The sequence below is a fragment of the Prosopis cineraria genome, unplaced genomic scaffold (assembly GCF_029017545.1).
Source record: "Prosopis cineraria cultivar Desert tree isolate PC_DT_omini unplaced genomic scaffold, ASM2901754v1 PC1, whole genome shotgun sequence".
Taxonomy (NCBI): domain Eukaryota; kingdom Viridiplantae; phylum Streptophyta; class Magnoliopsida; order Fabales; family Fabaceae; genus Prosopis; species Prosopis cineraria.
In genome coordinates this window covers 9,031,686-9,052,044 of record NW_026555332.1, presented here as the reverse complement: position 1 = coordinate 9,052,044, position 20,359 = coordinate 9,031,686, and the positions used below count along the sequence as shown (strand labels likewise).

The 20,359-nt window shown below is 35.2% G+C and overlaps 2 protein-coding genes across 4 annotated transcripts; one reads left to right on the top strand and one right to left on the bottom strand.

The window, feature by feature from the left end:
• Positions 1 to 1,377: 1,377 nt before the first annotated feature.
• LOC129320524 (cell division cycle 20.5, cofactor of APC complex-like) lies at positions 1,378 to 6,021 on the top strand. Of its 3 annotated transcripts, none has more exons than XM_054966034.1 (8): positions 1,378 to 1,668; positions 1,752 to 1,850; positions 2,198 to 2,389; positions 4,319 to 4,585; positions 4,686 to 4,788; positions 4,948 to 5,192; positions 5,465 to 5,626; positions 5,756 to 6,021. In XM_054966034.1, the coding sequence occupies exons 1-8, from the start codon at positions 1,597 to 1,599 to the stop codon at positions 5,897 to 5,899; spliced, it is 1,284 nt and encodes a 427-aa protein (XP_054822009.1). In that variant the 5' UTR covers positions 1,378 to 1,596; the 3' UTR covers positions 5,900 to 6,021. The 3 variants fall into 3 exon arrangements, with proteins under 3 accessions (XP_054822009.1, XP_054822000.1, XP_054822017.1); XM_054966025.1 differs by having other exon boundaries at positions 4,876 to 5,192; XM_054966042.1 differs by lacking the exon at positions 1,752 to 1,850 and having other exon boundaries at positions 4,876 to 5,192.
• On the bottom strand, positions 5,972 to 17,259 carry LOC129320544 (superoxide dismutase [Fe], chloroplastic-like). Its single transcript, XM_054966053.1, has 9 exons — positions 17,038 to 17,259; positions 16,924 to 16,958; positions 8,682 to 8,756; positions 7,580 to 7,768; positions 7,335 to 7,506; positions 7,100 to 7,218; positions 6,975 to 7,001; positions 6,611 to 6,634; positions 5,972 to 6,518 (listed from the first exon to the last, which is right to left on the bottom strand). The coding sequence occupies exons 1-9, from the start codon at positions 17,099 to 17,101 to the stop codon at positions 6,306 to 6,308; spliced, it is 918 nt and encodes a 305-aa protein (XP_054822028.1). The 5' UTR covers positions 17,102 to 17,259; the 3' UTR covers positions 5,972 to 6,305.
• Between the last annotated feature and the right edge of the window lie 3,100 nt (positions 17,260 to 20,359).

Sequence of the window (20,359 nt, the reverse complement as noted above, 5' to 3'; positions counted from 1 at the left end):
AGTGGACTTGGAGTTCACTACTACACTCACGTCGGAGAGCCCAAGCTTCTCAACTTTTTCGTGTTCTCTCTCTCCCCATTCTGTCTCTCCTCCATCTTGGTCACTTCTTCAACGTCCTTTCTCTCACACACACAGATATTATATATATATATATATATATATATGCATGCAACTCGTGTCTTTGTCGTGCAATTATCGACTAGACAGAGACGGAGGGAGTCTCCATCCAAGAATCGACAATCTCTTCTCCTTTCTCTTGGTCACTTCATCTTTGTTTTTTATTGAAAGAAAAGGGATAGAAAAGGAAGAAGAGGAAAAGGAAAAAAGAACAGGAGGAAGAGGAAGAGGAAGAAGGAGCGATGTAGGATTTCTTGGGGGCTAATGATGAAGGCAGAGAGCGAGAAGGTGACGGTGCTTGAGGAAGGGGTTAAAGCAAGTGGTGCTGGTGGACTTGCGAAGAGAATGGATGTGTAGGGTGGAGTCGGTGTAGGAGGGAGGGAGGCCATCGGAAGCTGCAGAGAGAGAGAGATGAGAAGAAGATGAAGAAGAGCATATGGGAGTTGCAGGGACGGGAGAGAGAGGAGAATATTAAAAAAAAAAAAAAAAGGTTGGACTCCAAATAATATTTTATAATAAAAATATTAAAAATTACAAACATGGGACCTATACTAAACGAAAGCTAGTTGAATCAGTGATAAGGCATTGGAAAAGAGAATTTTTCAGGGAGGATTACAATTAAGTGACACACATAAAAAAATTAATTATTATAAAATGTATTGATAATTGAACTAAATTGTATTAATAGTAATTAATTATTGTAAGTTTATTGATAACTGAATTAAATTATATTAATAATATATTGTCAATACAGTTTAATTCAATTGTTAATAAATTTATAATAATTAATTTTTTTATACGGGCTTAATTGTAATTCTTCAATTTTTATGTGGAGCAGCAAAACAAAACCCAAGTTTAAAGTCTATATTAGTCTTTTAACGTACAGTTAAATGATAAAAATAATCCTGAAATTTACTATATACAACACAATTTATATAGACTACGTTAGCCTTTTAGCATCTCATCTTTTCTGTAGTCTTACTTGTTCGAACCATGTCTGTGTAAATTTTATAGTTATATCTGTGAAACAACTATTTTAAATATAAATATCTTAATAATTTGCCTTACTGCTGACAGGAGGATATTGTGAGTGATTTTTTCGTTTTGGCCAACAATATTGTGAGTAATAAAAAAAATATCTTAATATCTATAATATTATATCCGTTATGGCCTCTTTTTTTTTTTGTTAGAAAAAATGGGATTCAAATTCCCCTTATTCGATTTTCTTCCTCATTGGCCCAAAAAAAAAAAAAGATTTTCTTCCTCAGCTTCAACAAAACTTAAATTCCATTTTTGCCTTGAACAGTAGAACAGTAGCAACGGTTCACATGTTCACTAACGGTTAAGAGGGCATTCCATTTGGCGGGAGATCATCCAAGAGCCACTTAGAGTGCTCTCATTCTTCGTCGTCTTTTTCGTCTTCTTCTTCTTCTTCTCGAGGATTGTTATAAGAAAAAAGGGTTTTCAAATCAAGCAGCCATGTGGAGTCTTGATTCTGATTGGTATTCTCCCAAAAGCCTCCTCAGCAGCCCCACCTATTACGATTTTCCGGTAGGTCAATTAAACATCGTTCTCATTCTCATATACTTTATGCATTCTCACCTTGTTATTGGGTCTTTGGGATTCTTGTACAGGGTGATCGCTTCATTCCCAACCGGAGTTTGATGGATCTTGATCAAGCGAAGAGTTTGTTGACAAATAGGACCAAAAAATTTCAAAATCCAAGTTTTGATGTATATTCCCCTCTATTATTCCTATCCTCTAAAATTACATTGTTTACTAGTTTATGTAGTAATAATTACTTTCTATAGCTCAAGAAAGACGGCTAAATGTATTACCGAATATAGTTCTTGACTGAACAAACTGTAAACTAGAAAACTTTTCTGTTTTTCCCCAAAATTTGCAGAAAGATTATTAATGTGGGTTTTATATTGTGTTGTCTACTTGAGGATTATGTGATGCGCCAGATGAGTTTCAAGATAATAGTGATTCTTCATGCCATGAAACTTCTTTTCTGGATATTACAAATGTTTTTTCTTCCTCCTGTTTGAATTGTTGGACATTCCAATTTACATGACAGGAAATGTACAGGCAGAAAGTTGAAAAGAAGTTGACTTCGGATGCAGATGGTAGACCATTTAGAATGTTGGTTTTCAGAGGAAGCCCAAAATCAAGTAGAAAGTCTATTCGTCACATTGATGAGATGCGAGAAGAAGAGGCAGCCGCATTACAAAATAGTACCAATCAGCATCAGATCCGTCAATTGCCTAAGGTCTAAAACTGTGCTTTCTTTTAACTACTTAAATCTATCTTATCATCTGTTTTAAACCTGCTTAATACGACCATTTATATTACACAAACATTTAGTATGTGATAGAACATATAGGAATTTATGCAAAAGCGCCTGTACTTGAACTTGACTTGCACCAAATCTTTGATAATCAAGTTCTTCAATTTGTGCAAGAGATTTTTTTTTTTTTGGGGGTGAACGTGCAATAGAATTTGTAGCTTGGTTTGAATGAAGACTTGAGATATACTCTGGAGTAGCTATAGTAATTGTTAGAGGTATAATCTCAGTAGCTGGTGAATATTTGTTTTCTTCCTTGGAAGCAATGGTAGATATAAATCTGTGGCTCAATATTGCAACCCCCCACCTTGTTTATTTACCCCCCCTTGTGCACGCATAAGCATACTTTATTTTATCTGATAGTATACACGCGCTCATATGTATATTTTATTTTCTTGATAGTGAGACCATGGAGTATTTTATATAAAATTTTCTATGCGGGGAGAATATGATGCTCTGAGTAAGTGGCTAATGATTTTGTTGATATAGTACCTCAAGAAGAAAAAACTAGATACTGAAATCACTTGAGAAGGGACAAAAGACAATGGCCTCGACACAATGTTTAAGCACTTTTTTCACTCAATGAACACATTGATTCTTGGATACTGATCAAGATTTGTCAATCCTCAAACTAGAAGCTTTCCTTTTAGTCATGGACTGGAAATAAAGTGTACTAGATGTAAATAACTAGTTGTTTCCCATCGTATATGAAGTTCACTGGAGGCTGAGATAGGAAAGAAGAAGTTGGTTGCCCAAGAGCTTTGGCTCAAGTGGCTTCTTCCTTGATGCCCATGGTTTGATTCCTCCCTCGTTCCTTTCCCTAGTCCGAAGGTCTATTGCTTCCTTTGTGACAAAACTGAAGAATGGTGTTGTCACTGGATGAGCAACAGAACAGTTAATAAATTTTGTAAAAACTAATTGATTCATTGATTTTTTCAGATTTTAGTTTCTTGGCGATGGAGATCCCACTCTCAAGGATTCTGCTATTAATTTGACTAGTATGCACACTTGTGCATCCTCGGGATAATCGTGCTTCTCATAGATATATGAAATTATTTTGATAAAATAATTATATATATATATATAGGAAGCCAATGGTTTATAAATAATGATATGATAGGTATGATTGGGCCATGTGCTTTGTTTGTTTGTATTAGTTTTTGAAATGTTTATTTTATTGATAATTATAATTTGTCATGTCAATGGGTCTCACACTTGTGTGATCACACAAGTCAGTGTTTAGAAGACATTTGCGTAGCACACAAGCTAGTGGCCTGCGATATCCCATGTAATGCATTGGTTAACATTTTAGTAGTGTAAAAAAGATGGAAAAAATTGTTAGAAGAACTTGAATTGTGAGTAAATGAGGGGGGAAAGATGTGAAAATTACTGTAGACGATGAATTATCTTGAGCACTAAAAGATGAAAAATTTCAGTGACATTTTGAGTTTAGTTGAGAAATTTTTCAAAGATAAAAGATTAAAAAGAAATGAGGGAAATAAATTGAATATACCAGAGAAGGACAGTAATAGTAAGGAAAAAGAGTAAGAACAAATAATAAAGGAAGACAAAGTAGATAACGAGACATAGAGTCATTGAACAATGAAAAAGGATTTTAGTTTCATATGATATATGGTTTTGTGCATAAAATTCAAGGAGGGATTAACTCTTTTTACTTTGTACAGTTTTCCTTTACTTAATTAAAAGTGGAAGTGGAATTTGGTGGTTTTGGAGAAAGTAAATGGAGATAGTGCTATATAAATAGATAGTGTTCCCCCAATATTCTTTATCAAAAATAGGCATAACACGTCATTGTAATACAGTTGAAATTATTGAGTAATTCTACACTTGCAGGGAGAAGCAAGGATATTGGATGCACCAAACCTTAAGAATGACTTCTACTTAAATATTATGGATTGGGGCAAGAATAATGTTCTTGGTATTGCTTTGGGCTCAGATTTGTACCTGTGGAACGCAGAGAATAGGAATGTAATTAAGCTGTTCCAAGCCATTGGCAGCGATTATCCCACGAGTGTTGCCTGGTCTGAAGATTCCCAATTTGTTGCAGCTGGCTTTATGTCCTCTAAACTTCAACTGTGGGATGCTGAGACTTCCAAAGCCGTATGTATCTCTTTCAAATTTTCTGGCTTATCTAAGATCAACACGTAGTCATACTATGTGACAGGTAGTGTAAGCCCTAATTTATATCTTCAATTTTCAGGTAAGAAGTCTCGAAGGTCATGATGGAAGGATAGCAACCTGTGCATGGAATGGTCACATTCTAACATCGGGAAGCCAAGACAAATCTATAATCAACCATGATGGTAATGTAGTCAGTTTTGTAAACTCTTTAATATGTGTAGTGGATATGACCAGGTATTGATAGAATGAATTCATGCTCTTGCTAGCAGCAAGGGCAAGAAGTAACGTGATTTCCCGGCTACAGGCTCACTCAGAAGAGGTTTGTGGATTGAAATGGTCAGGAAGAGGCAATATCTTGGCAAGTGGTGGCAATGAGAATCTTTTATATATATGGGACTCCGCCAAAATGAGTTCATCCAATTTCTTGAACTGTTTTAATGACCATTGTGCTGCTGTTAAGGCCCTTGCCTGGTGCCCTTATCAATCAGATGTACTTGCATCTGGAGGTGGCACACAAGATGGAAGTATTAAGTTATGGAATATCCAAAAGGGAACTTGCATATGCAGCATAGATACCAAAGCTCAGGCAAGATAGAAAATTTTTGTTTATTTTTTTGTAAATATCTTAAAGAAATTCTTGGTATATTTCTTGCACAACTGAGTCGTATGCATCAAGCCAATATAAGTTCACCAAAGTGAATACATTACTTTCACAATTTTTCAACTGTCAATTATTTTTGTTGATCTACAGGTTTGTTTCACTTACTAGTACAGATTAGTTCTGCCTTAAGTCCTGGCTGTCAAACCTTGAAGACAAAATGCTTTGAACTAACTGAAGTACTATGGTGTTTTGTGTAGGTTTGCGGACTAGAGTGGAATAGGCACCACAAGGAGATATTAAGTGGTCATGGGTTTAGTACTAGTTCGCATCAGAACCAACTATGCTTATGGAAGTATCCATCCATGATTAATGTAGGATGCTTGAACCGTCATGCTTCCAGAATTCTCCACCTAGCTCAGGTATGGTTGCGACTCTAGCATGGTGGTGGCATATAAACCTATTACAAGTCCAGATATAATTTATAAACCCAGTGCTACAATTCAGTTGTGATGTATATAATGATGACTTCATCTTTCTTTTTCTGGCAGAGCCCTGATGGTTTGACGGTGGTATCTGCTGGGGCAGATGAGACTCTTCGGTTCTGGGATGTTTTTGGTCCACCCAGTAAAGAAGGTTCAGAGATGTCAGAGCTGGATAATCTCTTGTCTCTCAAGATATCCCCAATAAGATGATGTGAAGGAGTTCGTTCTTTTAAGCTGGATTAGTTTTGTGTAAATATTTGTTATTGATTGCTCAGTATGATCTGTGTCCAATAAATGATTTATTGAGAAATACGTGTAATTGGTGAGGAACAGTGGCATGTTTGTGAACTTTCATGTGCAAGAGCCATGAAGTTAAAACGAGTTTACTAGTTCGCACAGTGACTTCCGTCAACAGGTTCTCAAAATTTCCACAAGATAGGTGATTGGTGAACCATAAATGAAGCACTAACTCAAATATACAAAAGAATGATGATTACTACTCTGGATCAAAATTTGGCAGCTGTAAATGATTGGACCTCAACAGCACCACCTAATCAACCTACCTGGTTCAAATAGCACATTACGATTTATAGCTCACAGTTGTGGATAAAAATCATCAAGCATCTGCGTCAGCGTCACTATCAGGATAAATTTCTTCTGTAGTAGCTTCCCTGGGGGTCAATGTCTCTTCTTCTTCCTCTCTTCTTTTTCTCTCATCCTCCCTCTCCCTCTCAGCTACTTGAGCCTTTGCTTGTTCAAGCCTCAAGCTGACTGCTTCCCACGACACTAGCCTATCCATGAACACAGAGATATATTCCAGCCGCCGGTTCTGTCAAGGCAAAACGGTCATGGATATAGTTATCTGATGGACAAAAATTAGAACGGTAGCAACAGCATAATGTTTAACAAACAAAACCTCACCTGAAAGTCCAGGAAGTAAGCATGCTGTAAAGAAATAAAAAAATCCATTGCAAAGTCAGTACTTGGATAATAATGACTTCTAAAGATTTACGTTAGTCTTTCATTTACTAATATAAATATGAACTTTAAAATGTAACAAATGCCTCTTGAACTTTGGACTATAATGAAAACACAATCTCAATTAATTTCTGGGACTACAAAAGGAACTTTTGCAAATTTTGATGTTGAGTGAAGTCAAATATGGCTACTACGGTCAAAATGACATAGCCTCTTGCTGTGAAATGCAAATTTTAAACCAGCTTTAAAGTTTTTCATTCCAGTCCAAAGTTAAGAGGGGAATTAGAAAGTAAAGTTGAGTAAGTACCTCCCAAACATCAATGGTAAGGAGAGGCTGCAAGATATTAATAAGAAATCTCGTTAGTCATAGATATATCATCCAGTATGCTTATACTCTACCAAGCATGACATCAACAAATTAAATTTACTTACATAGTAGTCCCAGATAAGAGGGTTCACAGCATTGGGGCTCGTGACTATTACAAGTTTCTTGTCCTCATCTGATGGACGAGGATTTACTGCATTTCCAACATCGAGTCTGTTTGCTTTATCTATATTTCAGCAATTGGAGAAAAACAAAAAGTTACTAAGTGCTTGATAGGTTAGACTTAGCAAAGACTAAATGAATGGAGAAAATAGGAGATGAAATGGTTTTGCTAGCACTCACATACAAGCCAAGCCCAACCAGAACCAAATTGTGTTGCAGCAGCAGCCTTAAACTCATCAACAAATTTTGGAAATGAACCAAAATCTCTTTCAATTAGTTGCAGAAGATCCCCAGATGGGACCCCGCCACCACCTGGTTTAATTGACTCCCAGAAGAAGTCATGGTTCCAGGCCTTCAAAAAGAAAATCTGGATTACTTACAACAACTTGAAAAACTGTACAAGACTTAGTTTCAAATTGCTATACCTGAGCTGCATTGTTGAAAGCTGGAAGACTGTCACCCCTGTTGTATGAAATAACTACAATGTCTTCCAGTGACTTATCCTCTAGATCTGTTCCTTCAATTTGCTTGTTTAGGTTATCCATGTACGCTCTGTGGTGCTTCCCCCAGTGATACTCTAGTGTCTCCTGGCTCATTACTGGCTCTAAAGCATTCTGAAGATTTTCAAGAGGATTAAATACAGGTTGAAAGTTGATGCACCAAAGTAAATGCTTCAGAAATTATATGTGAACCCACACTCAAGTAGTTATATGTGAACCCACACTGAATTAGAAGTTGAAATAGATCTTTGATTAAAATAACTGCACAGAAGCAATCCACCAATAGGGCAGAATTGCTTTCACTGAGAAATAAGAGACTGATACAGAAAAAAGACATTAGCTATGAGAGAGGCTAGTAATCTTTCCAGTTCCCCAAACTCCAAAAAATTCTCCATAACCCTCTTCCATTCTTCCTTCACTCTTCTTAAGCCTTCCAATAGAATTTTTAAACCTGCCTAATGGCACATCTCCTACCCAAATCTATCTGAAAACCCAAAATCTGTGTAACAACCTCCTCCAGCTTAGGCCTTAAATAGTCCCTTCATTGGAGGCTCGTTAACTATAATATTACTCCAACAAATACTGTAGAAGTTTAGGCAATTAAACCATGTACCGCTAGCTTACCATCATTTGCGGTCAATGTTACATACAGAATTTGTTTCATTGTTCATTTGTTGTAATTGATATACAAATAGAGAACTTAACTGGTTATATTTCTAAACATAAGAAAGCAGCATAACAGAATGAAGGATGATTAAGAGAAAAATGTGCAACTTTAATTCATTGCTAAGAAAAATTGAACTGTTAACAAAGTTACTGTTATGTACATGTTGTGGTAAGAATAATTGTTCCTATTGGTTATACTCTTTAGCTTTTAGCTTCTCTGACAGAGTGTCTAGCTCCACCCGAAAAGCAAGGCCTAGTCTACTTTTGGCACATGTAACTAAAATCATAAATTTAAATGACAACCATGCAAGTATAAGGACATTTAACTACTACCAGGTAAAAGTACAACTTTAGAGCTTACCAGTGGATATGGAGGAGGCTTCAGATCAAACTTTGCAGTAATTTTAGCAGGTACGACTTTCTTTATGAACCTTTTCTGCAGTGCACAACATGCTTACTTAAATGGCTAATACAAAAAAAGGAGAATCACATTCAAGGACCTGAAAAAAAAGTTATTCATAGACAAGGACCAATAATAAGTCCCATCCAAGAAAAAACATGTCCATATTTCCATTTTAACACAATCCATTCCATATTGGTCCTTGTCTGTGAATAATTTTCTTGTCAAGTCCTTAGATGTGATTCTCCCAACAAAAAACTGGTGTACTTAGTTAACAATCAGAAAATTGTATTAGCAACACACTGAAAGAATATACTTCCTGTAAGATTCTACTTGAGCAATAAATAGCCTTTGTTCTGAGGCATAACAATCTAGCTACCACTTAAGAGAATTATGCTACATATTTTTCAAATTTATTATATGTATCATGTAATTTACAAATTGACTGATCATAAATGAATGACCAAACAAAACATACAAGGATAAGATCAACTCATCCTACAATCCAATTCAAATTAATCACTTAGTTGGCTGGCCGGTAATATCATAACAATATTTACAACTAATAATTCTGCTTTGACTATTTTTACACCAAGTTTTTCACATGAGAATCGCAAAATTTTTTGAAGTATTAGGTGCCCAGGCTTTATATTATTAAGGCCTGCTCTTCTAATGCCCCTTGCTAGAAAAAGGGTTCCATTAGATGCATTCAACCAATAAGGTTGGGCTCAATTACTGCTGATGATCCTTTATTGTTAGGCATCCACTAACTTCAAATGGATACAAATACACCTGATAATTTTACGAGTTTGATGTTTGATATGAAAAGATTGTAGGCACTGAGCAATGAACCTACTAGAGCTTTTTCATATTTTACATTCACGCATCATCATTAAAAATAAGAGGTATATACTCTTCCTAATGCTGGAACCATAATTTAGCCTGCATAATTTAATATGGTGGGGAACTGGCTGTAGTGTAAAACGCTAACTGGCAAAAATTTATTCAGAAGTTTATCCTCTTCCTTATTCAGAGGTGAATACAAGGTGCCTCCCACTGTGTTCTAGTATTGTGGCAATGCACATGCTGCACTTAATTTAATAGTGCTCTAAATTAGGAATTAAAATTTTGTTTCATTTTGGATTGTTTGAATAATAGTTTTTCATATCCAAGATAGCAACTTTTGTCAGGATTTTGGTTAGTCACAATTTTGCATGCAATACGCTTATAATTAGGACTACCCAAAAGCTGGTTTATTCACCCCTTTCTTATTGATTGTTCTATTGAGATTATTGAGAGTTGTCAAAGTCTTTTCCTATGGTTATTGCAAGATTATGATTCTGGAAAAAGATAGTTTATTCATTCTGAGAGAAGGCATATATACAGGAGGGAGGAGCCTCAATATTAATGGCTCACAATGAATCTTAATTTACAAATATCCCTATGATTAAGGTATCCCTATAATTACGATATGTACAATAAATAAGAAATCTCCTATTATCTCAACACCCCTCCTCAAGCTGGAGCATAAGGCTATGTTTGGTTTGAGGGGAGGGTTTTTAAGATACCTTATTTGGTTTGATTAGAGGGGAGGGAAGGAGAGGACGGAGGGTTTTTAATGATCTTTTGTTTGGTTTGGGAGGGGAAGGGAGGTAATAATTAAATTACCATTATACCCTTGTACAATAATATTTTTATTTTTTAACCTTTTATCACACAAATCTATTTTACATATAAACTCAAATTGTATAATTTTTTCTTAAAAATTATCCTAATCTTATCAATTTTTTTTTTTACTTCGTCACCCCTAATAAGTAAATTTAATAATACTATTAAATAATCTTATTAGTAAACTAATCTAGATATTAAACAATACTTTGTGAAAAAAATCAATGAAACTAATGATTTTATACCCTCAATAATTGCACAAGACAATGCTAGTCCTTAATAACAATTGAGCAATAATTGTCATCATTAATAACAAAATATATTGGGCAAGAGCATCTAACATATTGATCATGCTTAGGAACCACATTTTGAGCTTCTAGTTAACAAAATATACAAAAATTATCAATAAAAGTCATCATCTAATCAGAACTATAGAACATCCTCATTATCACTTCCTTTCGTACTGGTGGTGGACATTGAATTGCTGCTCTAAGCCTATCATTATCAGCCATAAGAAACCAATATATGTCAGGTAATCTTGCAGCATCAATCCCACACTCTTCAAGCATTTTCCAAATTTCTTCACCAGACAATTGTGGCACCTTCTTGAAACTTTGTCCTATCATCACATTTCCTTGTTGAATTGCCTCAGCCACAGCTAACACTGCTCCTGTCAACTCATTTAGACTAGCCTCCTTCTCCTTAGACACCCTCTTTGTCTTCTTGCTACATGCACTATTAATAGTGGGTGAGTGCTCTTGGTCAGGTGAGTTTTCTTGTCCCGGTGAGTTTTCTTGTCCATCAAGCTCAACATTAATAGTGGCTCTATTTTGTAGAACAGAAAATTACATTTCCCATGAATCTCTGGATGTTCTTTGAATTGTTGCCAAAGCTGTACATAAGAACGATGGGAACAGTCACATAAATCCCAAACTTAGCAATCTCAAGGATTCCTTTCGATGTGCCAAGAGAAGACATCTCAGTGGATGTTTTAATTTTGCGGGACATAAAGAAACACCAGCATTTTAGCACATAATATTAGATATGATATGTTTACCAATGATAGTCAAGTCAAGTGAAATGGATCAAATTGAAGAAAACGGTGGGCCTTTCTACAGAGCACTGTTCTCAGAGCAATTATCATATAAGCTTCCAATTGTTTATTCATTAACTTAAATGCCCACTGTTTTCTTCAATTTGATCCATTTCACTTGACTTAACTATCATTGGTCAACATATCATATCTAATATTATGCGCTAAAATGCTAGTGTTTATTTATGTCCCGCAAAATTAAAACATCCACTAAGATGTCTTCTCTTGGCACATCAAAAGGAATCCTTGAGATTGCTAAGTTTAGGATCTATGTGACTGTTCCCATCGTTCTTATGTACGGCTTTGCCAACAATTCGAAGAACATCCAAAGATTCATGGGAAATGTAATTTTCTATTCTACAAAATAGAGCCACAATTAATGTTGAGCTTGATGGACAAGAAAACTCACCGGGACAAGAAAACTCACTTGACCAAGAGCACTCACCCACTATTAATAGTGCATGTAGCAAGAAGACAAAGAGAGTGTCTAAGGAGAAGGAGGCTAGTCTAAATGAGTTGACAGGAGCAGTGTTAGCTGTGGCTGAGGCAATTAAACAAGGAAATGTGATGATAGGACAAAGTTTCAAGAAGGTGCCACAATTGTCAGGTGAAGAAATTTGGAAAATGCTTGAAGAGTGTGGGATTGATGCTGCAAGATTACCTGACATATATTGGTTTCTTATAGCTGATAATGATAGGCTTAGAGTAGCAACTCAATGTCCACCACCAGTACGAAAGGAAGTGATAATGAGGATGTTTTATAGTTCTAATTAGATGATGACTATTATTGATAATTTTTGTATATTTTGTTAACTAGATGCCCAAAATGTGGTTCCTAAGCATGATCAATATGTTAGATGCTCTTGCCCAATATATTTTGTTATTAATGATGACAATTATTGCTCAATTGTTATTAAGGACTAGCATTATCTTGTGCAATTATTGGGGATATAAAATCATTAGTTTCATTGATTTTTTTTCACAAAGTATTGTTTAATATCTAGATTAATTTACTAATAAGATTATTTAATAGTATTATTTAATTTACTTATTTAGGGTGAAGAAGTAAAAAAAAAATTGATAAGATTAGGGTAATTTTTACGAAAAAAATTATACAATTTGAGTTTATATGTAAAATCTATTTTTGTGATAAAAGGTTAAAAAAATGAAAATATTATTGTACAAGGGTATAATGGTAATTTAATTATTACCTCCCCTCCCCTCCCAAACCAAACAAAAGATCATTAAAAACCCCTCCCCTCCCCTTTAATCAAACCAAATAAGGTATCTTAAAAACCCTCCCCTCGCCTCCCCTCAAACCAAACATAGCCTTAGAGTATGTTCTACATTACTTGAAGGCAATATCAGGCCAACTTACCGTGAGATAGTTTATTTTCGCAATCAATCTTTTGTACCTCTCAAGTTTATCAGATAATGCACTCTTATCATCATCATCATCAAGATTAGGATTTAGGATCATACGATAATTGTACGGTGCAGCTGCTAGTTTTCCTATTTATTTCAACAAATCAAGAACATACTTTCGTTGGGACAGAAGAATGCTCTTGTTGCTCAAAACTTCAAGCCCCTAAAAACATCTTAATGGTCCCAAATCTTTTGTTTAAAAGTGAGAATGAAGAAAGAACTTAAGAGATGAAATGCTCGAGCTATCACTCCCATTAATTACAATGTCATTAACATACACAACTAGAAGAATTAGGCCAGTAGTCATCTTTTGATAAAACAGAGTGATCTCAATTACTTTTACTCAAATCAAACTTCTTAACCACATCACTAAACCTCTTGAACCAAGCACGAGGACTCTACCTCAAGCCATTTAGAGACATTTTCAAGCAACATACTTTCCCATTCTCCCTCTGAGAAACAAAACCAAGTGGTTGCCCTATGTAGATTTTTTCAAGAAGATCACCATGGCTTTTTTTTTTTAAATATCTAATTGGTGGAGGTCCCAACCATAAGAAGCAGCACATGGAAATAAAGAATCAAACCAACAGAGCTTTGCCACCGTGGAGAAAGTCTCCGAGTAGTCATCACCATAGGCATGAGCATAGCCTTTAGCAACAAGATGAGACTTGAGGTGATCAAGTGTTTTAGAAGTAAGTACCTATTTGCTTCTAATAGCCTTCTTTCCCACAGGTAAGTCCACTAAGGACCAATTGCTATTACACTCAAGGGCCATCATCTCCTCCATCGTAGAACGCCAACCCAAGTGAGACAAGGCTGTCTTAGGGATAACAATGGTATCTAAGGAGGAAATAAAAGAATTGGAAGCAAGAGGCAAATGATCATAAGAAACAAAAGAGGAAATGGGATAGGTGCAAGTACGTTAACATTTGCAAAGAGCAATGGACTAAGAGGACACACTAAGAGGTCATCATCCTCCGCATGTAGAGAAAGATCAAAACAAATGGAACCATGAAATGTAACATAGATAGACACTAAATACTAGCTAAGAGTAGGAGGAGAACACCGATAGCCCTTTTGACAAGGAGAATACCCAAGAAAAACACATTTAAGAGATTTGGGGTCTAATTTGGTAATTGGGAGATGAACATCTCGAACAAAACAAGTGCAGCCAAATATCTTAGGGTCAATAGGAAACAATGGTTGGGAAGGAAAAAGAGGAGTAAAGGAATGTTACCATCAAGAACAGAGGAGGGCATTTGGTCAATAAAAAATCATGCAATGGAGAAAGCACTATCCTAAAAAGGTTTTGGAACTTTCATCTGAAACATAAGTGCTCATGCTACTTCAAGCAAGTATCGATTTTTACGTTTAGCAGCACCAATTTGAGCTGGGGTACCACACATGAAGATTGATGAATAATACCATTTTGAAGCATAGATGATTTGAAAGAAGCAAAAAACATGTTATTTAGCACTATCATTGTGCAAAGTTCATATTGAAATATCAAATTGAGTCTTAATCTCAACACAAGAAGCACAAAAGAGAGAATAACTCAGACCGATTTTTCATTAAATATAACCAAGTAACACAAGAATAATTATCAACAAAGTAACATAGTACTTAAAACCAGACTTAGACTCAATATGACACGGACCCTAAACATCGGAATGAACTAACTCAAAGGGGAACACAACCCATTTGTTGACTCTAGACGTAAGTAGAAGACAGTGATGTTTGGCAAATTGACACAACTCACAATCTAAGAAGGACAAATGATGAAATTGAGGATAAAGCTTCTTTAAGGATGCCAAAGACAAGTGACCTAATCAACAATGAAGATCAAAGGGTGTTAATACATCGAGCAAGCTATGCCTCAAGGGACCTAACTATCAAGAAAGTAATAACTGCCAAATCCATAGCCCCTACCAATAATCTTTGTTGTAAGATCCTAAATCAAGCAATAATGACAAAACCAAAAGACAACAATTCAAGTCATGAGTAAGTTTGCCAGGAGAAAGAAGATTAAGAGCAAGATCAGGTACATCTAGCACTAATGATAAATGAATTGAAGGGGTAGGAATGGCAATGCTAGAACCAAGAACCCAAGAAGTGGAGCCATCAGCAATAATGATACCAGAGGGATTGGCATATGATTTATAGGAGAAGAAAAGATGACGATTACCTATCATGGGGTCAGTGGCACCAAAATCTATGATCCACAACTGGTGGAGTAATAGATTTCAAAGATTCTTGGTGTTTAGAAAACTGGGCATATTCAGCAGCGGAAATCATAACATTGTCATTTGATGATGATGCCACATGTGTAGATTGAGAGCGTCATTGTTTGTCCTGAAGCTTTCGACAAAGCATGCTTGGTATGGCCTAGTTCATGACAGTAATAGCATACAACAGTACCAGAATCATGATTTTGAGTACTAGCTCCCCTTAGCTTCAAACCCCTCCGATTAGGTGGACCACAACAAATCAGAGCACTAGTATGGTCAATAAAGGGCTTGGATGGCAGATTCTTAGTTAGCATTACTCTAGAGAATGTGTCCTGAAGATTAGATATCTCAGTGCCAGATAAGATTTGAGACCGGACTGTTTCATATCCAGCAGGAAGGCCTTTAAGAAAGCTCATGACAGCCATTTGTTCTCGTTTGACCTGTTGAACTTTCAAGTCAGCAAACAGTGGTAGCAATATGTTCAACTCTTCATATGTCCGCTTAAAATCCATAAAGTAAGCCTTAAGGGGTCGGTCCTGCTTCTCAACACAATAAAAAGCTTTGCCAACTCCATAAATACGTAAAATATTCCCCTTTCCTAAGTATAGAAACTCCAGATAATCCATAAGTTCTTTAACAAATTCACAATGATTAACGAAACTAATAATCTCACTGCCAATAGAATAAGGAATCCGTAAAAATAACCGAGCATCATCCATTTCAATACTCCATAGATAAATGCAAACCATTTTGCTCCCATCCAGAAAATTTGTCCAATTTAATTTGTGATCAATAATCCAAGTCACAATAGGGACCTCTTGAGCAACAGTGCCTCTGTTTCTGTCATTAGAAACTGACCAACAAGAATACAAAGACTAATCTGAGATTAGAAATGCACAAAACCAAGGAACAAACAAAGGTCAAAGGGCCAAAACAAATGCTAAAATAGGATGCACAACAACAGAGAATGTTCACCCAGAGGAAGTATGAACCCTAACATGGAAACCACCAGAATCAGGCCAAAAATGAGGAGGTGAGCACAAGGGAGAAGATTGCTATTGAAAACAAGTCCTCATGCACTTACACGTGCCTGGTGCATGGATTGACAACAAAGCCTTTGCCAGCGCGTGTGCTTTATTTGCTACTTGGATTGCCATCAGGCACTGAGAATAGGTTGATCAGAGGAAGCTAATATGGACTAGCAGGGTGGTGTCATCAAACAACTTTACCACAAAAACCCTCAATTTAACCCTCCTCACTCAAACATGGTAGCCTGTGGGGGTAAAAAAAATACCTAAAGCTATTGATAGGCTCCGATACCATGTAAGCTTATGATTCTGGAAAAGATCATTTATTCATTCTCAGAGAATGTGTGTGTGTGTATAGGAGGCAGGAACCTCAGAATTAATGGCTCATAATGAGTATTAATTTACAAATATCGCTATGGTTAAGGTATCCCTATAATTACAATATGTACAACAAATAAGAAATCTCCTACTATCTCAAGAGTATGTTCAGCAAAATAACAAGTGAAGGCAGCAGCAGCAGCAACACAAACAACAACTAGAAAGGGTAAAGATATAATGCAAAAGTGATAGGCCCTTCTCTTTTTCTTACCTCGAGAAGAAATATTTAAAATTGGAAACCGCATTTCATTAACCCAGACTTCAAAGAATTTCAACCCAGAATTGTTATATGCAAACAAATACTACTTAAAAAATCTCAGAGACCAAACGGCGCAAGCAGAGTACAAGTGGAACAGCCAAAAGCAAGATAGTTGAAAGCAAACCTCTCTGCCACTAGATCCCAGAGCTCCGAATAACCCTGTGAAACAGAAACCGAAATCAATAACAAAGAATAACAGAGAACAGAGATGCAGTTGGGAGCAGTAAAGATTGCAAACCGTGGCGAGGAAGAAAGGCACATTGGAGCGAAGTAGTGGTAGCGGATGCGACTGGCAATTGCATTTCTGAGTCTGAGAAAGTTTAACGGGTAGTTCAATCAGGCGCTGCTTCAAGTTTTGGTTTTGCTTACGCTTGCTATCAGGATAAAGTCCCTCACAAAGTATTTGGCCCCGTCTCGGGGCAGGAGCGACTGAGAACACCGGTGACAGCAGCACAAGTACCCCCTGAAGCTGAAGTTGATGAATATGAAAAAGAACAGTTATTTTTTTTTTTTAAACTAAAAATCCAATAAAATTGTGTTTGAATGGATGAATTTAAATTGAGAATTTCAGGTAAAATTAATAGATTTTAAATTTTTATTTGGATTATATAAAAAATTTTAAATTTTAATATTAAAATTTTTTGTTTGAATTTAACGTAAAATTTCAAATTTTAAATTCTATATTTGAATTTATAAGAAATTTGGACGACTGGTCAAAGTCGATGATCTAAATGACCAACTTTTATCGGGATCAAATAGTTAAAGTTGACTAGAACTATAGCACCTGTGATGACCTGGATGACATGGCCAACTATCACTGAGACCGAACCAACTATACGATAGGGACCGAACAACCTACTTCTATCGGGACCAAACTAACAATAATGATCAGGACCGGACGACCGACTTACATTAGGATCAGACCAATGACAATGATTTGGACAAGACAAGCGACCAAACTGAGGGCGACCATTAGGACTAAACGGCTGATTTTCACTGAAAATAAACCAACGACAATGATTAGGACCGAACAATTGACTTCCACCAAGTTTGGTCCCAGTGGGAGTTAGTTGGTCTGATTTCGGTGAAAGTTGGATGTCCAATTCAGGTCATCACTGTTGATCCGATCTTAGTAAAAGTCAACTGTCTAATCTCAGTTGTTGCCGTCAATTTTGTCCATGTGGAAGTTGATCATCCGATTCCCGTCGTCCTTCCCATCCTAATGGAAGTCAACTGTTTAGTCCTGGTCATTGCTATCAGTTCGATCCTTGTGAAAGTCGGTAGTCCTATCTCAGTCATCTCCATTGGTATGGTCCCGGTGAAAGTCAACTGTCCGATTCCTATCGACATCGTTGGTTCGATCTCGTGGAATCAGCCTTTCAGTTTGGGTCAATGGTGGCAACTTGTTTCCGTCCCCTTCGACGGTCCTATCTAATTACCGTTAGCAAGCCAATCAATCAAGCATTCATAGATTTAGATCAAATTACAAAAGAGATTAAGTTAGGATTTAAAATAATATGATCTTAGAAAGGATTTCAAATTACAAGAAGATTGGGGTAAAACTTGAATTCATACATTTTTAATTACCCAAATAATAAATTTAGTTCAAATTCAAATTCAAATCCATATGTATCCAAACATAGTATAATGAAAATAAAAAAGGTATACAACCATACCTAAAGGACAATAGTTAAATTCAAAAGACAAATTAACATATAATATATTTTATATATTTCAAAAAAAATGTTTTTGAGTGTCGGGTTAAACCTGAACTTGATCAGGCTTGACTCAATTTCTTTTCATGTCTATTCAAGCTAGAATAGGCTCAAGTATTTTAAAAATATTATTTTGTTACTAATATGTTTGGATTGACCTGTTAAATTTAATCCAAATTATCAACTACATTTTCAATTAAGATTTTTTTATGACTATTCAAATTATACCTTTGTAACTTACAAGCTACAATTGCCGCTAAGAGTATCATTAGTGATGATCAAAGCTCATATAGCATATGTTATTTTTTTTTTTAATTGTTCACATGCATCTTTCTATCAAAAGCAATTATATTGGAAGAACAATAAGGTATTAAATATAAACACTTTTTTCATAGAGATTTGAAATGTAATTGACTATGTTATGAGGAACTAACTTCTTCTATTAAATCCAACCCGTTTCTTACCCATGTAGCATATTCAAAATGTATGCTATATATAAGTCAAGTGTATATGAGTCAGACTCAATTCATAAAAGTTCAAATGACTAAGTCTGGCCCAAATACCTGAATTATCAATTTTTCTTTTTAAAATTAATTTTAATTTTTTTACTTTAAAATTAATTATTTTTATTTTACAGATACTTATGATGTAGAATACTCAAAATTTTAAAAAAAATTATGTGGGTCATAAAATTTAAAAATTTATATTAAAATATATTTTAAATATTATTTTGATATTTTATAAATAAAAAATAATAAAAATATGACCATATAATGATTTTATTTTAAAAAAATCTATAATAATATATTCAAATAGATTATATCTTAATATAAAATAACTTAAAATTTAAAAAATAATCAATATTTCAAGACCAAAGACAATTGAAATGAAAAATAAAGAGAAAGTTGATGGGAAAAGAAAGGGAGAGAATTCGAATCCTAATTGAAACGAGCAAATTCTCACTTTCAAGCATTTGTCATTTCCCTCAATCCTAGCCTTCCATTTGTGATAACGTTTCTTCAGTTTTGGGCAATCAATGGTCAAGAAATTAAACCTCAAAGAGGCAAAACATTATGTTTGAACAATCTTATTTACTACCCTCCACCAATCGATGCAAAAAATACCCTTCATTATTGACATAAAAAGTCTTATTCAATACGCATGCAATAATATCCAACTTAAGAGCCTTAAAAGCATGGTTGGTATGCGAAAAAGTATTTTAAAAAAAATAGATGTATTTCTCTCTTTTTTAAAAAAAATATTATTTTACCTATCAAACATTGCATAAAATTAGAAAAGAAAAAATATTATTTTTGGGAGTTTCCCCTCCTATTTTTCTCTCTCTATTTCACTCCGTCCGATCACATTTATAAGTTACATTCTAAAAGATTTATTTGATCCTATTTGTAAGTTATGGTGTGATTTTTTTGATAATAGTTGAAAGGTATTTCCAAATTTACCTTTTGTGAGAGAAAAAAATAATATAATATCACTTTTTGAATTTATTATATAGGGACATATTTTAGAATTTTACACACTTTTTTTTGCATTGGTATTAATGAGATTGGTAGAAATAACTTATCAAGAGGCTTGGAGGAGTACTTCCCATCCAAATTAACGGTCAACTACTGAAAATTAGAGCTGTCAATTAAGGTTAGGTTGGCCCTTTAAGAAACCAAGTCTTAAACAAACTCATCCTATAAAATTTAATTATGCCTCAGAGTTTCATTTTGGTCAGCCTAGCATTGACCCTCAAGGTTGAAGGGCTGGCCCTTAAGACCTCAACTCTATAATTGTTTTACTTTTCAATTTAAAAATTTAAAAAAAAGCATATTTAAAATTTCA